At 38.9% G+C, this 14,105-nt stretch overlaps 1 protein-coding gene across 2 annotated transcripts in view; it reads right to left on the minus strand.

Annotated features, from left to right (window-relative positions):
* The window catches only part of MBD2 (methyl-CpG binding domain protein 2), a 66,303-nt gene that overhangs the window by 11,384 nt on the left and 40,814 nt on the right, over nucleotides 1–14,105 (minus strand). For both annotated transcript variants that reach the window (XM_047765193.1, XR_007132852.1), the window contains one exon: nucleotides 251–341. In XM_047765193.1, the coding sequence (XP_047621149.1) occupies nucleotides 251–341 (91 nt within the window). Of the gene's footprint in view, nucleotides 1–250; nucleotides 342–14,105 lie in introns of those variants that run through there.

Below are 14,105 nucleotides of genomic sequence, written 5' to 3' on the forward strand. Positions count from 1 at the left end.
CCTAACTGATCTAAAGCCAAAATGTACACACAGAAAAAATCTTAAGTATGACACCTCCCTGAAGAATCTCTGCAATGCACACGTTTTTCAGGTACATTTCCTCTGGGTTTACCAAAACCCAGGAGGTCCATCATCCAGCAAGGTATACAGTCCCCACAGCAAAGACTGGTCTCAGTTATGCCCGGCTCCACTGCATCTAACACAGAGCCTGGCATATAGTAGGTACTGCTCAACTGAACTTGGATAATACCTTGAAGACCTTTAGGTAGTTCCATGGTTTTTATAATTTGTTCTGTTACATCTGATGCACTAAGTCCTTGTAGCCTCTTCTCCCAGAAAAGCTGTAAGGCAAAACATCACTGTTAATAGATACATTCTTGGAACAAGAAAGTAGCGCATCGATGCTGTTGAATAATGAAATTGAAATCATTTCAATAGTCTCCTAATTTCTCCATTTTTTTCCCTTATGAAAAACTAAATGATATCCCAAACATGAATAACTTTGATGAACACATCAAAACTCTTTCAAATGGTATTACACAAAAATTGTTTTGTTATTCTATGCAACCTAGTCACTTGTTACATACTATAGATTGTTAAGTGCTATGTAATACATGTAGCCCTTTATAAGGTATCTTCCCAAAGTATAACTGGCCTTTTTTTAAAGATTCGTTCGGCATGAAAGTTTAAAGTTATAATTTGTCAGGGAAAATAAAACAAACTACATGATGTAATACCCTATTATCCAATAGCATTAGGGAAAAGAACTCCTCCGTCTATGTGATTTTTTTTTTCCAAGACACTGAAGTTTAGCCCTTCAGCATAATTTAAGGGGGGAAAGAGTCATTTTTTATGGAAACTTTTCTAAAATGTCTTACATACTTCCTTGCTTTTTGAACAGGATGTCACATTCATGAGTGACTCTCTTCCTGTTGCACAGAGCCTGGGTCGCCTTAGTCACTTGGTGGGCCCAGGTCATCATTCTGGCCTCAGTGAGCACACTGAAGGCTCTTCATACCCACATGGCTACTGAGGTATGTGATTGCTTATTTCAACACGAAATGGTCCTGGGAAGTTCTGCTGTCTGATTTTATATCCTTCCTACACTAATGTCATTCATCTGTTTGACATGTATCTATTGAGCTACTACTATGTGCTGTGCTTGTTCGGATGCAACAGCAGGTAAGACAGACACAGACAGTGTCTTTGTCCTCAAGCCTCATGTCTCTTCTCTGTTTCACATTTGCTACAGCCCAAAAAATAGATAAAGGAATACCTTAGGATTCTGTATAGCTATCTTTAATCCTGGATACCTAGGGCCTGTCACATAGTAAATAGTGAAAAAAATATTCATGTAGATAATTGAATATGGGAGTAAACGGACTCAGAATGAGGATCTTAGGGGACATACAAACCTAAGTTGAAACCCCAGCTATAGGTGTATGACCTTTGACAAGTTTTATAACCTAAGAAGTTTCAATTTCCTCTTCTGTAAAATGTGGCAGCAATGACTAACACATACGATCATTGTGGGGGATTAAATAAAGCAATCTATGTAAACACCTGTCACAGAGTAGGTACAAGGTTTATTTTATTTACTTAAAAAGATATGACCAATTGAGGGCTTTTCAGGCTTATATTCTAACTTCTGAGTATAAAAGAAGTATCAGATAATCGCCTTCCAGATGAATGAGAAGATACAGTAAAATAATTCTATTTATGGTAGAACAGTAATATGTTAGATTATATAATAACCACAATGCTAGCACCAAGAGTAACCTGCTTCACTGTCCTTTGAAGACCTCTAGCATGTGGTCACATCTCCATACAAGTTATATCAGCAACAGAATGTGTGGTCGGCATACATGAGGACATGAATACATTAACCATCATGAATGAAAAATAGTTAGGGGAAGGTAATAATTGATGACTGTGATAAATGTCCCAAGAAACCCTGCCTCTATGAAGGAATAACATCATCTAAGCTTTGGATATCACTAGAGAAGGGAAAAAAAAAAAAGTGCAGTTAATTCCTAATGAAAAAGTATACAGAGGAATCAGTGAATATGAGATTAGTTAGCGCTTTTACAATAAAATGAAATAATTTATAAAAATAAAGTAACACTACCAAAAACAAAGCATAAAAACTATGTACACAGATAATTACCAATAAATTGCATCTAAAAACTCCAATTCTAGATATCAAAAGTTAAATTTTTTACATTCTATAATTTTTAACGTTTAAATTTCTATTACTTTGAAGGAAGATAAAAACAAAAATTTAGAAAGAAAAATTTTGCAAAATAAATCTTGGATTGAGAAGCAAGTGTACAGCTCTAGATTACAAGTCTCGGTACCCCCATGCATCACCTGACAGCCCTCACCTAAAACCAAAGTTGAATCTAGTAAGACAATGACTCTAAAGGAACAACATATGCCATGAAAATGGAGCTACATGTATTTATATGAGTGTGTGTATGTGTATTTTCCTCCCATCCCTACCCCCATCCTGGAGAGAAGGGCAGAAGGAAAGGTCAGAGAAGGAAAGGAGGCTAGTTCGAGAAAAGAAAACATTTAACTGGTCAGGATCACCACGGTCCTCCTCTCCATCCTGTCCACCCCACCTAGGTACTGTGGGGACTGGAACCATTGCCCTGAGCCAGATCTCTTTTACATTTCAGTGTGTTCCTAACTCATCTTCTCTACATCCATCTTCTTAGGCTCCTACTTGTTTTGTTTTGGAGAGGAGGGAGATTCTGCACTTTAAAATATTTTTAAATTTTACACTGAAGAGGTATTATGCTAAGTGAAGGAAGCCAGTCTTTGGCATACTGTATGAGTGAATTTATATGACATCCTGAAAAAGAAAAAAACTCTAGGGATGGTTGCCAGGCATTAGGGGTGAAGGAAGGGTCTCACTGCAAGGGCGCAGCAGGACGGAATTCCTTAGGGTGCTGGAACTGTACTCTGGTTTATTTATAAATACAAACTTTATCTGGTTACGACTTCCTTTTTTTTTTCCCCAAGCCAGTTACTCAAAGACTGATTAAAATGCGCTATTTCTATTCTCCCAGGCCCAGTGCAACTTTATTACCCCATCCCCTATACCATAAATTTCCATTAAGTTAGGTTACCAAATTCAGTGACCTTTTCTCATCATCTCTGGTCACTTGAGAGCCCTGCGTGTGTTGGAAGGATGCAGGGCAAGGGAGGGGTCTTCCTCTGCCTGAATTTAAAACTTCAGGTCTACTCATTTACATATTCCATGTATTTATAGGTGACTGACTGTGGTCATCTGGAGTTCTTCCTATGGCACTATCATTAGAAATCTAAAGACAGAAATATTGAAAAGATAAAAAAAAAAAAAAAGAAATAGCAAAAAGACAAGTCTCCCTAAATTCGTAAGGAGTCCCCCTCTGGGAGAGCTGTCCTGTCTCTGCCACCAAACTTGCATGAACCCTACTGCTTTCATAAATCCTAACCGACCCAATGAAAACCTGATTTCACCTGCCAAATCCAATGATTTTTCTCTGCTTAACCTTGCTGCCTGGTGTGAGGTCAAATAATCAGTGTAATACTTTTAAGGATCAGTGATGTAATATTTGGAGAAATCCCCTCATGTGCTATCACCCTCAGTTATTACATCCCTGTCTAATCCCCACTAATCAGACTGTCCTGATGTCTCAATAATCATGTTTTCTTTGTCATTCTCCAGTATACAAGAAAGCTGGAGAGCTCCCATGTGTGCATCATTTTATACTGCCAAACATCTAGGCAAGGCCCCAGTGCCCTATCCTGGAAACTAGTAGATGGAGAAGCAATGAATAGGATTAAAAGTCATCCAAAATCCAAAAAGTGCCTAAAATATCACTGGCAGGGATAGCACAGCTTTGGAAAAACCATCTTACTGGGAAATGGAGTTCAGCTCTACACCTTTGCTCCTCACATGAATGGAGTAAGTGCCTCTGTGAGATCAGTGGGTGCACAGCTGCATGTGCTTTTATCTTAGAGACCGAAAAGACAAACATGATGGTGTGTTATGAAAGCTGCTTCTTGAGTGAGATGAACCATCAAACTGGTTTCCTGAAAATGCCACCAACCCAGAATACAACTGTAGCGTTTTCTTTTCTAAATGGCCCTGAACTTATTTGGGACTTGGGCGTTCAACTTGTCTTCCAGATGATATCCAGGAGTTCCCGTCATGGCTCAGTGGTTAATGAACCCGACTAGTATCCATGAGGACACGGGTTTGATCCCTGGCCTCACTCAGTGGGTTAAGGATCCGGCATTCGGCTCGGATCCTGAGTTGCTGTGGGGCTGTGGTATGGGCCAGCAGCTACAGCTCCGATGCGACCCCTAGCCTGGGAACCTCCATATTCCATAAGTGCGGCCCTAAAAAGAAAAGGAAACAAAAACAAAAACAAAAACAAATGATATCCAATGAGTAAGGAAGGGGGATACCAAACAATTCCTCACAACATACACAAACACACATCCCTGTTCTGTGGTGCTGGGAGCTCAGGTTGTTTGTGTTCATTGGGAGCTTAATATACATGTCCTCAGAGGGTATTTGTGCTCTTTGCAGGAAGTCAGAACAGAAGGGTTTACTGGAAAAAAGTAAGTAGAGAACTGATCCAAATTCAACAAATATTCTTATAGTGCTTATTATATATGTTGCTGGGCACCGGAGCTGGTCATTATTATCACTGCCTATTACTATTTGGCGGAAAACTAACAAATCTTACTATTTGGTGGAAAACTAACAAAACTTACTATTTGGTGGTTTATTTTAAATACATGTTCCAAGGCCTCAGCCCTAGGGATTCTGCTCATTAGGGCTGGGGTTAGAAAGCTAGTTTGAGTTCATTTTTTTTACAAGTGCCTGAGGTAATTCTGACGCAGGTTGGGGATCTCAGTTTGAGAAAGGCTGGTCTGATCTGTGCTGAGAGAACAGGAGGGCCCACACAAAGCTGTGTATACCAATCACTGAGGACCACCCCACCACCACCAAGTTTGATTCCTAATTTTAGCAGAAGATAAAAAACATATTATGCTATCCTCTCCTTGAAGAGCACTGGAGGAAGATACTTGTCTTTATGTTATTCACTGTAGGAGGACATGTGTCAAAGCATGTTTAAGAGTATGCTAAACTGTTTAAGTGTAAACAGAGAAAGGGCTTGCCCAAAGTTCTGTTTATACCCAGTCATAGTCTCTTGGTGGAATAAGAGGAGGAAGATGACAAACTACACTTACCCACCAAGCCCCTTTCTTCAGCCTGGCCCTGTGCTCAGGGTTTTATGAGCAGTAATTTGATTAGTCCTTCCTATAGCAATTTGAAGATACCATCACTCCCACGTACAGTAACTTACCAAGGATGCACAACTAGTCAATGGCGCAGTTGGAGTAAACATTCAGGTCAGTGGGATTAGACAGTCCTGATCTTAATGGTAAAAGCTCTGGAAGAACATTTATAGGTTTGGCTCCGGGGTAACAGTAAGAGGCCTGAGACCCTACTAATTCATGAAATCAAAAGCGGATGAAAGATCGGTAACTGCTAAGAAAATTATGAAGTTGCTTTTAATCCATTTACCTACTACATAGTACTGTGCAAATTGCCTACTGCAGGTGATTGGTGCCGATGCCTCCCTCCTCCTACAAGAGGCCTAGTCGTGTAATGTATTTAGGGTAAAGCCGGCATGGGTATTAAACTGATATCAAACAATAATTTGGAGTAGCTCACATGATAAAAACCAAAGAATAGATATGATATATATTCTCTAAAAATTAGCTTTCTTAGAATTAACTGAAAATATCAATGACATTGAATACCACATTTTTTTACTTGGTGGATGGAAATTAAAGACTGAGACCCCCCACTCCAAGAAACCTTTCAGATAAGTTACATCTGGAGTGTTAGCAGACATTTCATAAAACAAAAAGAGGGAATGATTTACAAAGCATACCAAACTGAAGGTTTTTGAGTTTTTTCTATAAGAATACTGTTTTAGGAGTTCCTGTCGTGGCTTAGCAGAAACAATCTGACTAGCATCCATGAGGACGCAGGTTTGATCCCTGGCCTTGCACAGTGGGTTGGGGATCTGGAGTTGCCGTGAGCTGTGCTGTAGGTCACAGATGTGGCTCAGATCCCAAGTTACTATGGCCCTGGCATAGGCCAGCAGCTACAGCTCCAATCTGACCCCTAGCCTGGAAATCTCCACATGCTGCAGGTGTGGAGACAAAAGGCAAAAAAAAAAATACTGTTTTAGCAGACTTATAGACATAGAGGACAGACTTGTGGTTGCCATGGGGGAGAGGGGTGGAGGAAGGATGGATTGGGAGTTTGGAAGCAGTAGATACAAACTACTACCTACGGAATGTATAAACAAAAAAGTCCTACTGTATAGCACAGGGAACTATATTCAGTATCCTGGCATAAATCATAATGGAAAAGAATATAAAAAAGAATGTATATATGTATAATTGAGTCACTTTGCTGTATAACAGAAATTAACACATTGTAAATCAACTATACTTCAATAAAAAATTTGAAATAAATAAATAAATAAATGGGAAAAAAAGAATACTGTTTTAGGTTACTTATGTTAATATCTATTCCTCAGGAACACATGGAAAAGCATTTAGATCAAATACACCAGTAACATTTTCATCCACCATTACATTTAATTTGAAAAATGAAAAACATGTGTGGTGTTTTTAAAAAATTAACTGATTAAAAGAAATTGACTTTCTATGTATACTTATGACCTCAAAATGAGCGTCAACCCTGAGGGTAGGAATACTGAACTTCTGAGTAGCAGAATCAAGGGGACTGGCCTTTACAATCAGACCAACCTGGGTTCAGATCCTTGCTTGCCATTTACTAGTTTTAGAAAGCTGGACAACTAAACCCATTTCAGTTTCCTACCCTATGGAACGGGACAATAAAAACAATCCCAAAAGGTGATGGACACTAAATAAGGAGGTTTTATAAACACTTGAACACACCCAGTAGGGAGCAAATATCAAATTTACTGCTTAGTTTTACTCATGACATCTAGCACACTGCTGATCACACAATAGCACCTAGTAAATAGTCATCTTATTAAAAGTAATAAATATCAGCAAACCAAAAAGAGTCTGCTCTGTGAGGTATTTCTGAATGAAGACTGAAACATTCATTCAAATCTGCCCTTCCCACCCAGATTTTCCACCAGGGCTTTCTTGCTGCTATAAGCATCTAAAAATCCCTTCCTCTTCCTTTTCTCATCCGAGCCAGTCTCTCCTAGACCCAAGTTTGGTTGGGAGAACTTTGGTAGGCAGGACCAGCTACATAATTTGCAGGGCTGAGTTCAAAATGAAACGTGAGGCCCCCTGTTCAGAAAGAATTAAGATCATATCATGAAGAAAGCAGAGCATTTGACCAGGCACAGGGCCCTTCTAAGCCACTGCTCAGGTCACGTGACCCGGAAGCCAGAGGGGTGGTACCAGGCAGGATGGAAAAGAGGAGACACCAGCAGAGACAGGAGACCCCCTACCCTGTGCAGCAGTACTTCGGGAAATGCTGCAGTATAATTTCATTCTGTGAATTCCCTGAAAGAAGGAGGAAGTACTTTGGGCCAGATCTATGCAATAACAAAGGGAACATCCCCTCACTCCTTGTAGAGTAGCCTAAGATCCTCATCTGGAGGAGAGGAAAGAGGACCCCTGCCGAGGTGCTCTATGGTGGAGCTGTAAGGGTGGGAAGGAGGGAAACCCAGGGAAGGAGGAAACCATAATGGCGAAGAAGGACCTGAGGCCTAAAGAAGGATCAGAATTTTGCTCTATTTAAGGTCCAGTGGATAACATGGAAGCTTTTCATTAAGATTCCTTGAAACTGTAATTTCCTTGTTATTTTTACTTAGTCTATTTCCATGTTGTGATGAGAGTAGAGCCCTCAGGAAAACCTCATAAAGGCTCTGAGCTTGTTTCAAGAATAGAAGTTAGAGAATCTGGAAACCAACTACATTTCTGTTCTGCAGTGAAGCAAGAATGGAAAAACACTCGAACCAGCAGCAATGACCTAGACCAAGAGTTTCTCAATCTTGCCATTATTGACATTTTGGGTTGGATAATTTTGGTTCTGGATGTTTAGCAGCATCCCTGGTCTACACCCACTAGGTACCAGCAGTACACCCCTGCTGTGATAACCAAGAATGCCTGTGGCCACTGCCAAATGTCCCCAGTTATGTGGAGTTTGGGTGGGGAGGACAAAATCAGGTCTTGGCTGAGAACCATGGGTCCAGGGAAGAAGAAAGGGAACAGGAGGGTAGGAGGGTTACAATGGCAGGTGTCACGGCTCAAACAGGAAGGGGGCCTCTCCCTTGGCACATGCATCATGGCAGTCAGCTCCTTTCTCCACTTTCAAAGAGTCTCTATCCCAGCTCTTCTGTCCTGGGCCTTATCAGAACCACAATAAAGAGCTGGGGGCCTCCTTCGGCACTGCCAGACAACTAGGGGCTGAGAAAGATAAAGTAGATGTGGAAGAAACACTTCTACCCTTAAGAGGTGAAATTTAACACATTTCCTGATAGAAACATGGTCATAAACAGTTCTTATTTTTAATAACTCAGACACACTTTAGATTCAATGGTCTTTTATGGGCTGGTCTGGGATGCTGGAACCATTTATAGCATTATTTCTATTGGAAGATGTGGAGTTCCAAACAACTGAAACATGACATTTTGTATCGCAACCCGTAAGTTAGAAAGCATCTGTATGGTTTTAGAGGGAGCTCTCTGTTATTACCACAGGAGCAGAGACCACAGGTATGTGCAGATCTGTCATTGACTTCTGAGAAAAAACACAGCTCCATTCAGAATGACCTTAGGTGTTCAAGTATGGGCAGAGCAACAAAATAGAACCACTCGGTTGATCTTTTAGTATTTTAACTTCTGTGAATTCTTAGATATGTAGCTAACAGTAGAGCCTGGCCAATTCTAAATAAAAAGCCCTGGAAAAAGCACTCTACTAACTTGAGCCACACCAAAACTTAAAACCTGTGTTTTCCTATCAGTTTCATATCTTATCTTAAAAGGCATCTTCCCTTACCTTTTGAAATTATAATCCCTGTTAGAAAAAAAATTAAATTGATTCTATAGAAACACACTGAGATTTCAATAAATGAAACTAAATCTATAACTCCTATATATCCAAACTCCCCTACCTAATTGTTCATTTTAAATACTACAAGCTGAATATTAAAATGAACCTAATTGTTCACTTTAAATACTACAAGCCAAGAAGCCTGTAGTAAACGACTCTGAGGCTGACTAGAAACACTAGCAGTTCTAACCCAAAGGCCCTGAGCTTCTTCAGTTACCCCTCCTCCGATCCCCTGAGATCATCCCTGGACCCTCCTACCCTTCTTCCACTTTTTTCCTGTCCTAAAGGATTAAGCATCCTGCTGTCTTCCTAAGACTATTCCTATACTTGGTGCTTGGTTGTGTCTTCTCTTGCCTCCTCCTGATCCTACACATCAATTTGACCAAATCCTCCTCTCACACTTTCCATTTTACCCCTTCCTCTCCTCGGGCATCTTCTCCTGAAGTGGCAGATACACTAGTGCATGGTGAACCTAAAAATGCCCTTACTGACACTACTTCTCCCTCAAGTCATCTGTCTTCCTCCTGCCACTAGGAGAGAAACTTTTTGATTTCCCCATTTTCCATTCATTCTTTCCTTCTAACCTGGACTCTACTCCTCCCATTATATTAATGCTGACCTGCCCAAGGCCACAGTAACCTTCTAATTACTAAATCCAATTCCTGATTCAAGCCTCCTTTGCCCGCCTTCACTACTGTCATTGCTTACTGTCAGAAGACTTTCGAAAGTCTGCCGTTTATGTTTCTCCGTATTTTTCTGCATTTTCTATTACTCTTAAGCAACAAATTAAAACTTCTAGCAGTAACTGTCAAAGAAATAAGACAAGCATTTTTCCAATGAAAACAAATATTTAAAACATGTAAGACATAATATACCTTGCCAAGTATTTGAGGACAGAAGTGTTAATACTTTGTAAAGTAGAAGAATGAAAAAATTACCTTTAAAATCTAACCATTTAGGGAGTTCCCATTGCAGTTCAGTGGTAACAAACCCAACTAGAATCCATAAGGATGAGGGTTCGACCCTAGCCTCGATCAGTGGGTTAAGGATCCAGCATTGCTGTGGCTGTGGCGTAGGTCGGCAGCTGCAGCTCTGATTCAACCCCTAGCCTGGGGACTTCCATGTGCCACAAGTGCGGCCCTAAAAACAAAAAAAACTAACCATTTTATGCGTTTTAGCCTGCACAGTCCTCAGAAAAGCATCATATGAGACACTCAAATTGCATGGGATGAATCTGTAGTAAAGGGAATATAGGGTAACAGTAAAAAAAACTCATTTGGAAGCTTAATGGTTTAGTTCTAACTCAACCACTAAATAGATGTGCTATCTTAGGGAAGTCACTTAATTGCCTTTGTATGTATTTTCACTAGTAAAATAGAAATATTAATAACTGTCTTATCTATCTCAGAGGGTTATCAAAATGCTGAAAAAAGATGAGAAAGTTCTTTGAAAATATAAAATTTTTATTGAATTGCTCAGAATACTTTCTAATGTTAGGATTTCATAAATTCAATGAATATCTTATTCACTTTTCTAAGGCTTTTGTGAAATCTAATCAAAGAACAAAAGATCTTGTCATGTATTTGTAGAATGAAGCAAAACCCCAAAAATGTACACTTTATATTTAGTGACTCATGGAAAGCTAAATATGCAAGACACTGGATCAGGGCTACACAGAGGAACGGTGTTTCCTGCCCAGAAGGAATTCACTGTCCAGTTTATAAACTGCTCTATTTCAAATCAACCCCATATGATGTCTGAGTTGTCTAGTTTGGGTCAGCAAAACCAATTTAACTTAATACCGCAGCCAGCAAACATCAAAAGTCAAACATGGGCTACCCCCTTATTTGGGGGGAGTGGCCTAGGAAGAAAGGCTATATAATGAGAAGAAAATTATTATGTAAATCAAGGAAAAGCTTGATTCATGTGGCTGCTTGTTAAGGCAAAAGATAATAATCTGGGCTAAAGACGATGGAAGGATGAAGCAAAAGGCAAACATTCGAGCTGAAGAGGATGGAGGTGCAATAACTTGCTGCAGCTGCTGGTCTAAACTTTGTCATGAACACCAACAAACTCACACACAGGGGGCAGGTAATACCTCAAATGCCTAAAAAGATACCATTATCCTAAGACAACTATGTTCTCATTCACGAGGCCTGTAAGTTTTCCATGTGCTACTCCCACAGCAAAAGTTGTAACAACCATTTTCTTATTAATATGTAAGTTCACATAGGGATGTATGCGTGATCCTTTATTTCACTTGTTTGTCACATTTCCACACAGCTGTAATAATTTGTTCAGTGTTTGTTTTCTTTATTAGACTGGAAGTTTTACAAGGGTAGGGTGCATGTCTGATTTTTGTGTTTGTACAGTACCTATAATATAAGCAGCAGTATATGCTGTTGAATAAATGAATTAATGACCTCAAAACCCACTCAACTGTTTTATCAGAAGAGATGCCCTTCAGAAAAGCTTTCTTAAAACTAATTCCAACAGTGTAAATTGACTCATTTTTTTAATCTTGGGACATCAATAAATACTATTTCCTTTTTATGATCAATAAATCAAGAAATACAAGTATATATGTATCATTTAAAACACGACTAGAACTAAATCAGGTTACTAATCCTTAAAATTATCAGACGTATTCATTTAAACGGAAAACCTAGCCCTCAGAACAAAAACAGAAACACTAGAAAATGACCATAAAATATTAAAACAGTATATAAATACAATGACAGAATCAAAACCAAACATACCTTTAAAATCAATAAAGGCAATGATCAACTCAGCTATCAAAGAAAAAAACATCCTCGGATCAGTCAGGAAAAAAAAAAATCAACTGTTATGTTTTATGCAAAAAAGTCCGTAAAAATAAAGGGACTCAGAAAGATGACAATAAAGAGTAAGGAAACGGTAAGCAAATACAGACAATGAGAAAGCAAAGGTCTCAAATATTACTAGAAAATTACTTCAAGGCAGTAAGTGTCAAATAAGACAAAGCATAACCCATTATAATTAGCCAATTTCTTCTTAATAAATATATCTTAATAAATTTGATGATAAAATTGGAGTTTGAATTTCCATGGGCAAAAGTGCATATATAGACTGAGTTTAAAACTTGTTAAAAATGTTCTCCCCAATACTTCATTCCACCATTCATCTAGATACTACCTACATCAGAGAAAGGAGGATATCACAGCAGATACTACAAACATTAAAAATATTATTAGAAAATATCATGAACAACCTTATACTACTAACTTTGAAAATTATGAAATGAGGGAGTTCCCGTCGTGGCACAGTAGTTAACGAATCCGACTAGGAACCATGAGGTTGCGGGTTAGGTCCCTGGCCTTGCTCAGTGGGTTAAGGATCCGGCGTTGCCGTGAGCTGTGGTGTAGGTTGCAGACGCGGCTCAGATCCCGCGTTGCTGTGGCTCTGGCGTAGGCCGGTGGCTACAGCTCCGATTCGACCCCTAGCCTGGGAACCTCCATATGCCGCAAAAGCAGCCCAAAGAAATAGCAAAAGACAAAAAAAGAAAAGAAAAGAAAATTATGAAATGCACAAATTCCTAGAAAAATACATTCTCAAAGTTGGCATAAGAAGAAACAGAAACTATAGATATTCATTCATCTACTTATTACTTACTAAATTCAATCTGTAATTTTAAGCTTCTCCATTTAAAAACAACAATTATGCTGAGATGACTTCACAATTAATTCTTCCAAACATTTAAAGAAAAGTATCAATCTTATACAAACTCTTCCAGAGAATATTAAAAGAGAGATCACCTCCCAGATTATTTTACAAGGCCAGAAAAACCTTGATACTAAAGCTTGAGAAGAAAGTTATGAGAAAAGAAAAATGTAAGTCAATCTCTCTTGTGAATATAAATGCAAAAAATCCTAAACAAAATAACAGCAAATAACACAGAACTCACGCCAGTCAACGAGAAAAAGACAAACGACATAACAGAACAATGCATAAAAGACTCAAGGCACTTCAAAAGAAAGGATATCTGTATGGCCAACAGACATACAGTCAGTGCACAATAGCATTAAATATCAAGGAAATGAGAGTTAAAACTCAACGCATACATGAATGTTCAGAATTTTAAAGACTGACAATACCAAGTAATGATAAGGATTTGAAGCAACTGTACACTGCTGGTAGACGGGTAACTTTATACAACCACTTTGGAAAACTACATGGTAGCATCTAATAAAACTGAACATATGAACTCTATGACCTAGCATTTCTATTCCTGTATAAACCCCAAATCGAAAATGCGTACTAGAATATTCACTGACGCAATATTCATAATAGCCAACAAGAAATCAGAAACTAAAGTAAACAACAACAAAATAGTCAATAGGGAGCAGAGAAAAAGCGAACACCAAATAAATAAAAAAAATAACCCCTATAAATAATAGATTCAGAGAGGTAAAAGTAGAGGCTGTATCCACAAGGCAAGAATAGCAACATTTTATATACAAAAGCCAGCAGCTGCTAGAATTAAAACTATGATCACCAAAATAAAAAATTCAAAAAAGGACTAAAAGTTAAAACCAAGAAAATCACCCAGAAATTAAAATAACAAGACAGATTTCCCACGCAAAGGACATTAGTTACCTGTATCACCTACTAAGTGCCCAGTGAATGAAAAAAAAGGCCTACAGGCACATATTAGCAAATGTTTTAAAATCATAAATATACAAATGTTTTCAGAGAGGGAAAAAATTGACCATAAAAAGTGTATCAGAAGAGTTCCCATTATGCACAACAGGATCGGTGGCATCTCTGGAGTACCAGGCACAGTGAAGCACAGGATCCCTGGCCTGGCCTGGCACAGTGGGTTAAGGATCCAGTACTGCTGCAACTGTGGCATAGATTGCAACTGAGGCTTGGATCTGATCCCTACCCTGGAAACTCCATATGCTGCTGGTGCAGCCCTAAAAAGA

Source organism: Phacochoerus africanus, chromosome 2, assembly GCF_016906955.1.
Source record: "Phacochoerus africanus isolate WHEZ1 chromosome 2, ROS_Pafr_v1, whole genome shotgun sequence".
In the NCBI taxonomy this organism is placed as follows: domain Eukaryota; kingdom Metazoa; phylum Chordata; class Mammalia; order Artiodactyla; family Suidae; genus Phacochoerus; species Phacochoerus africanus.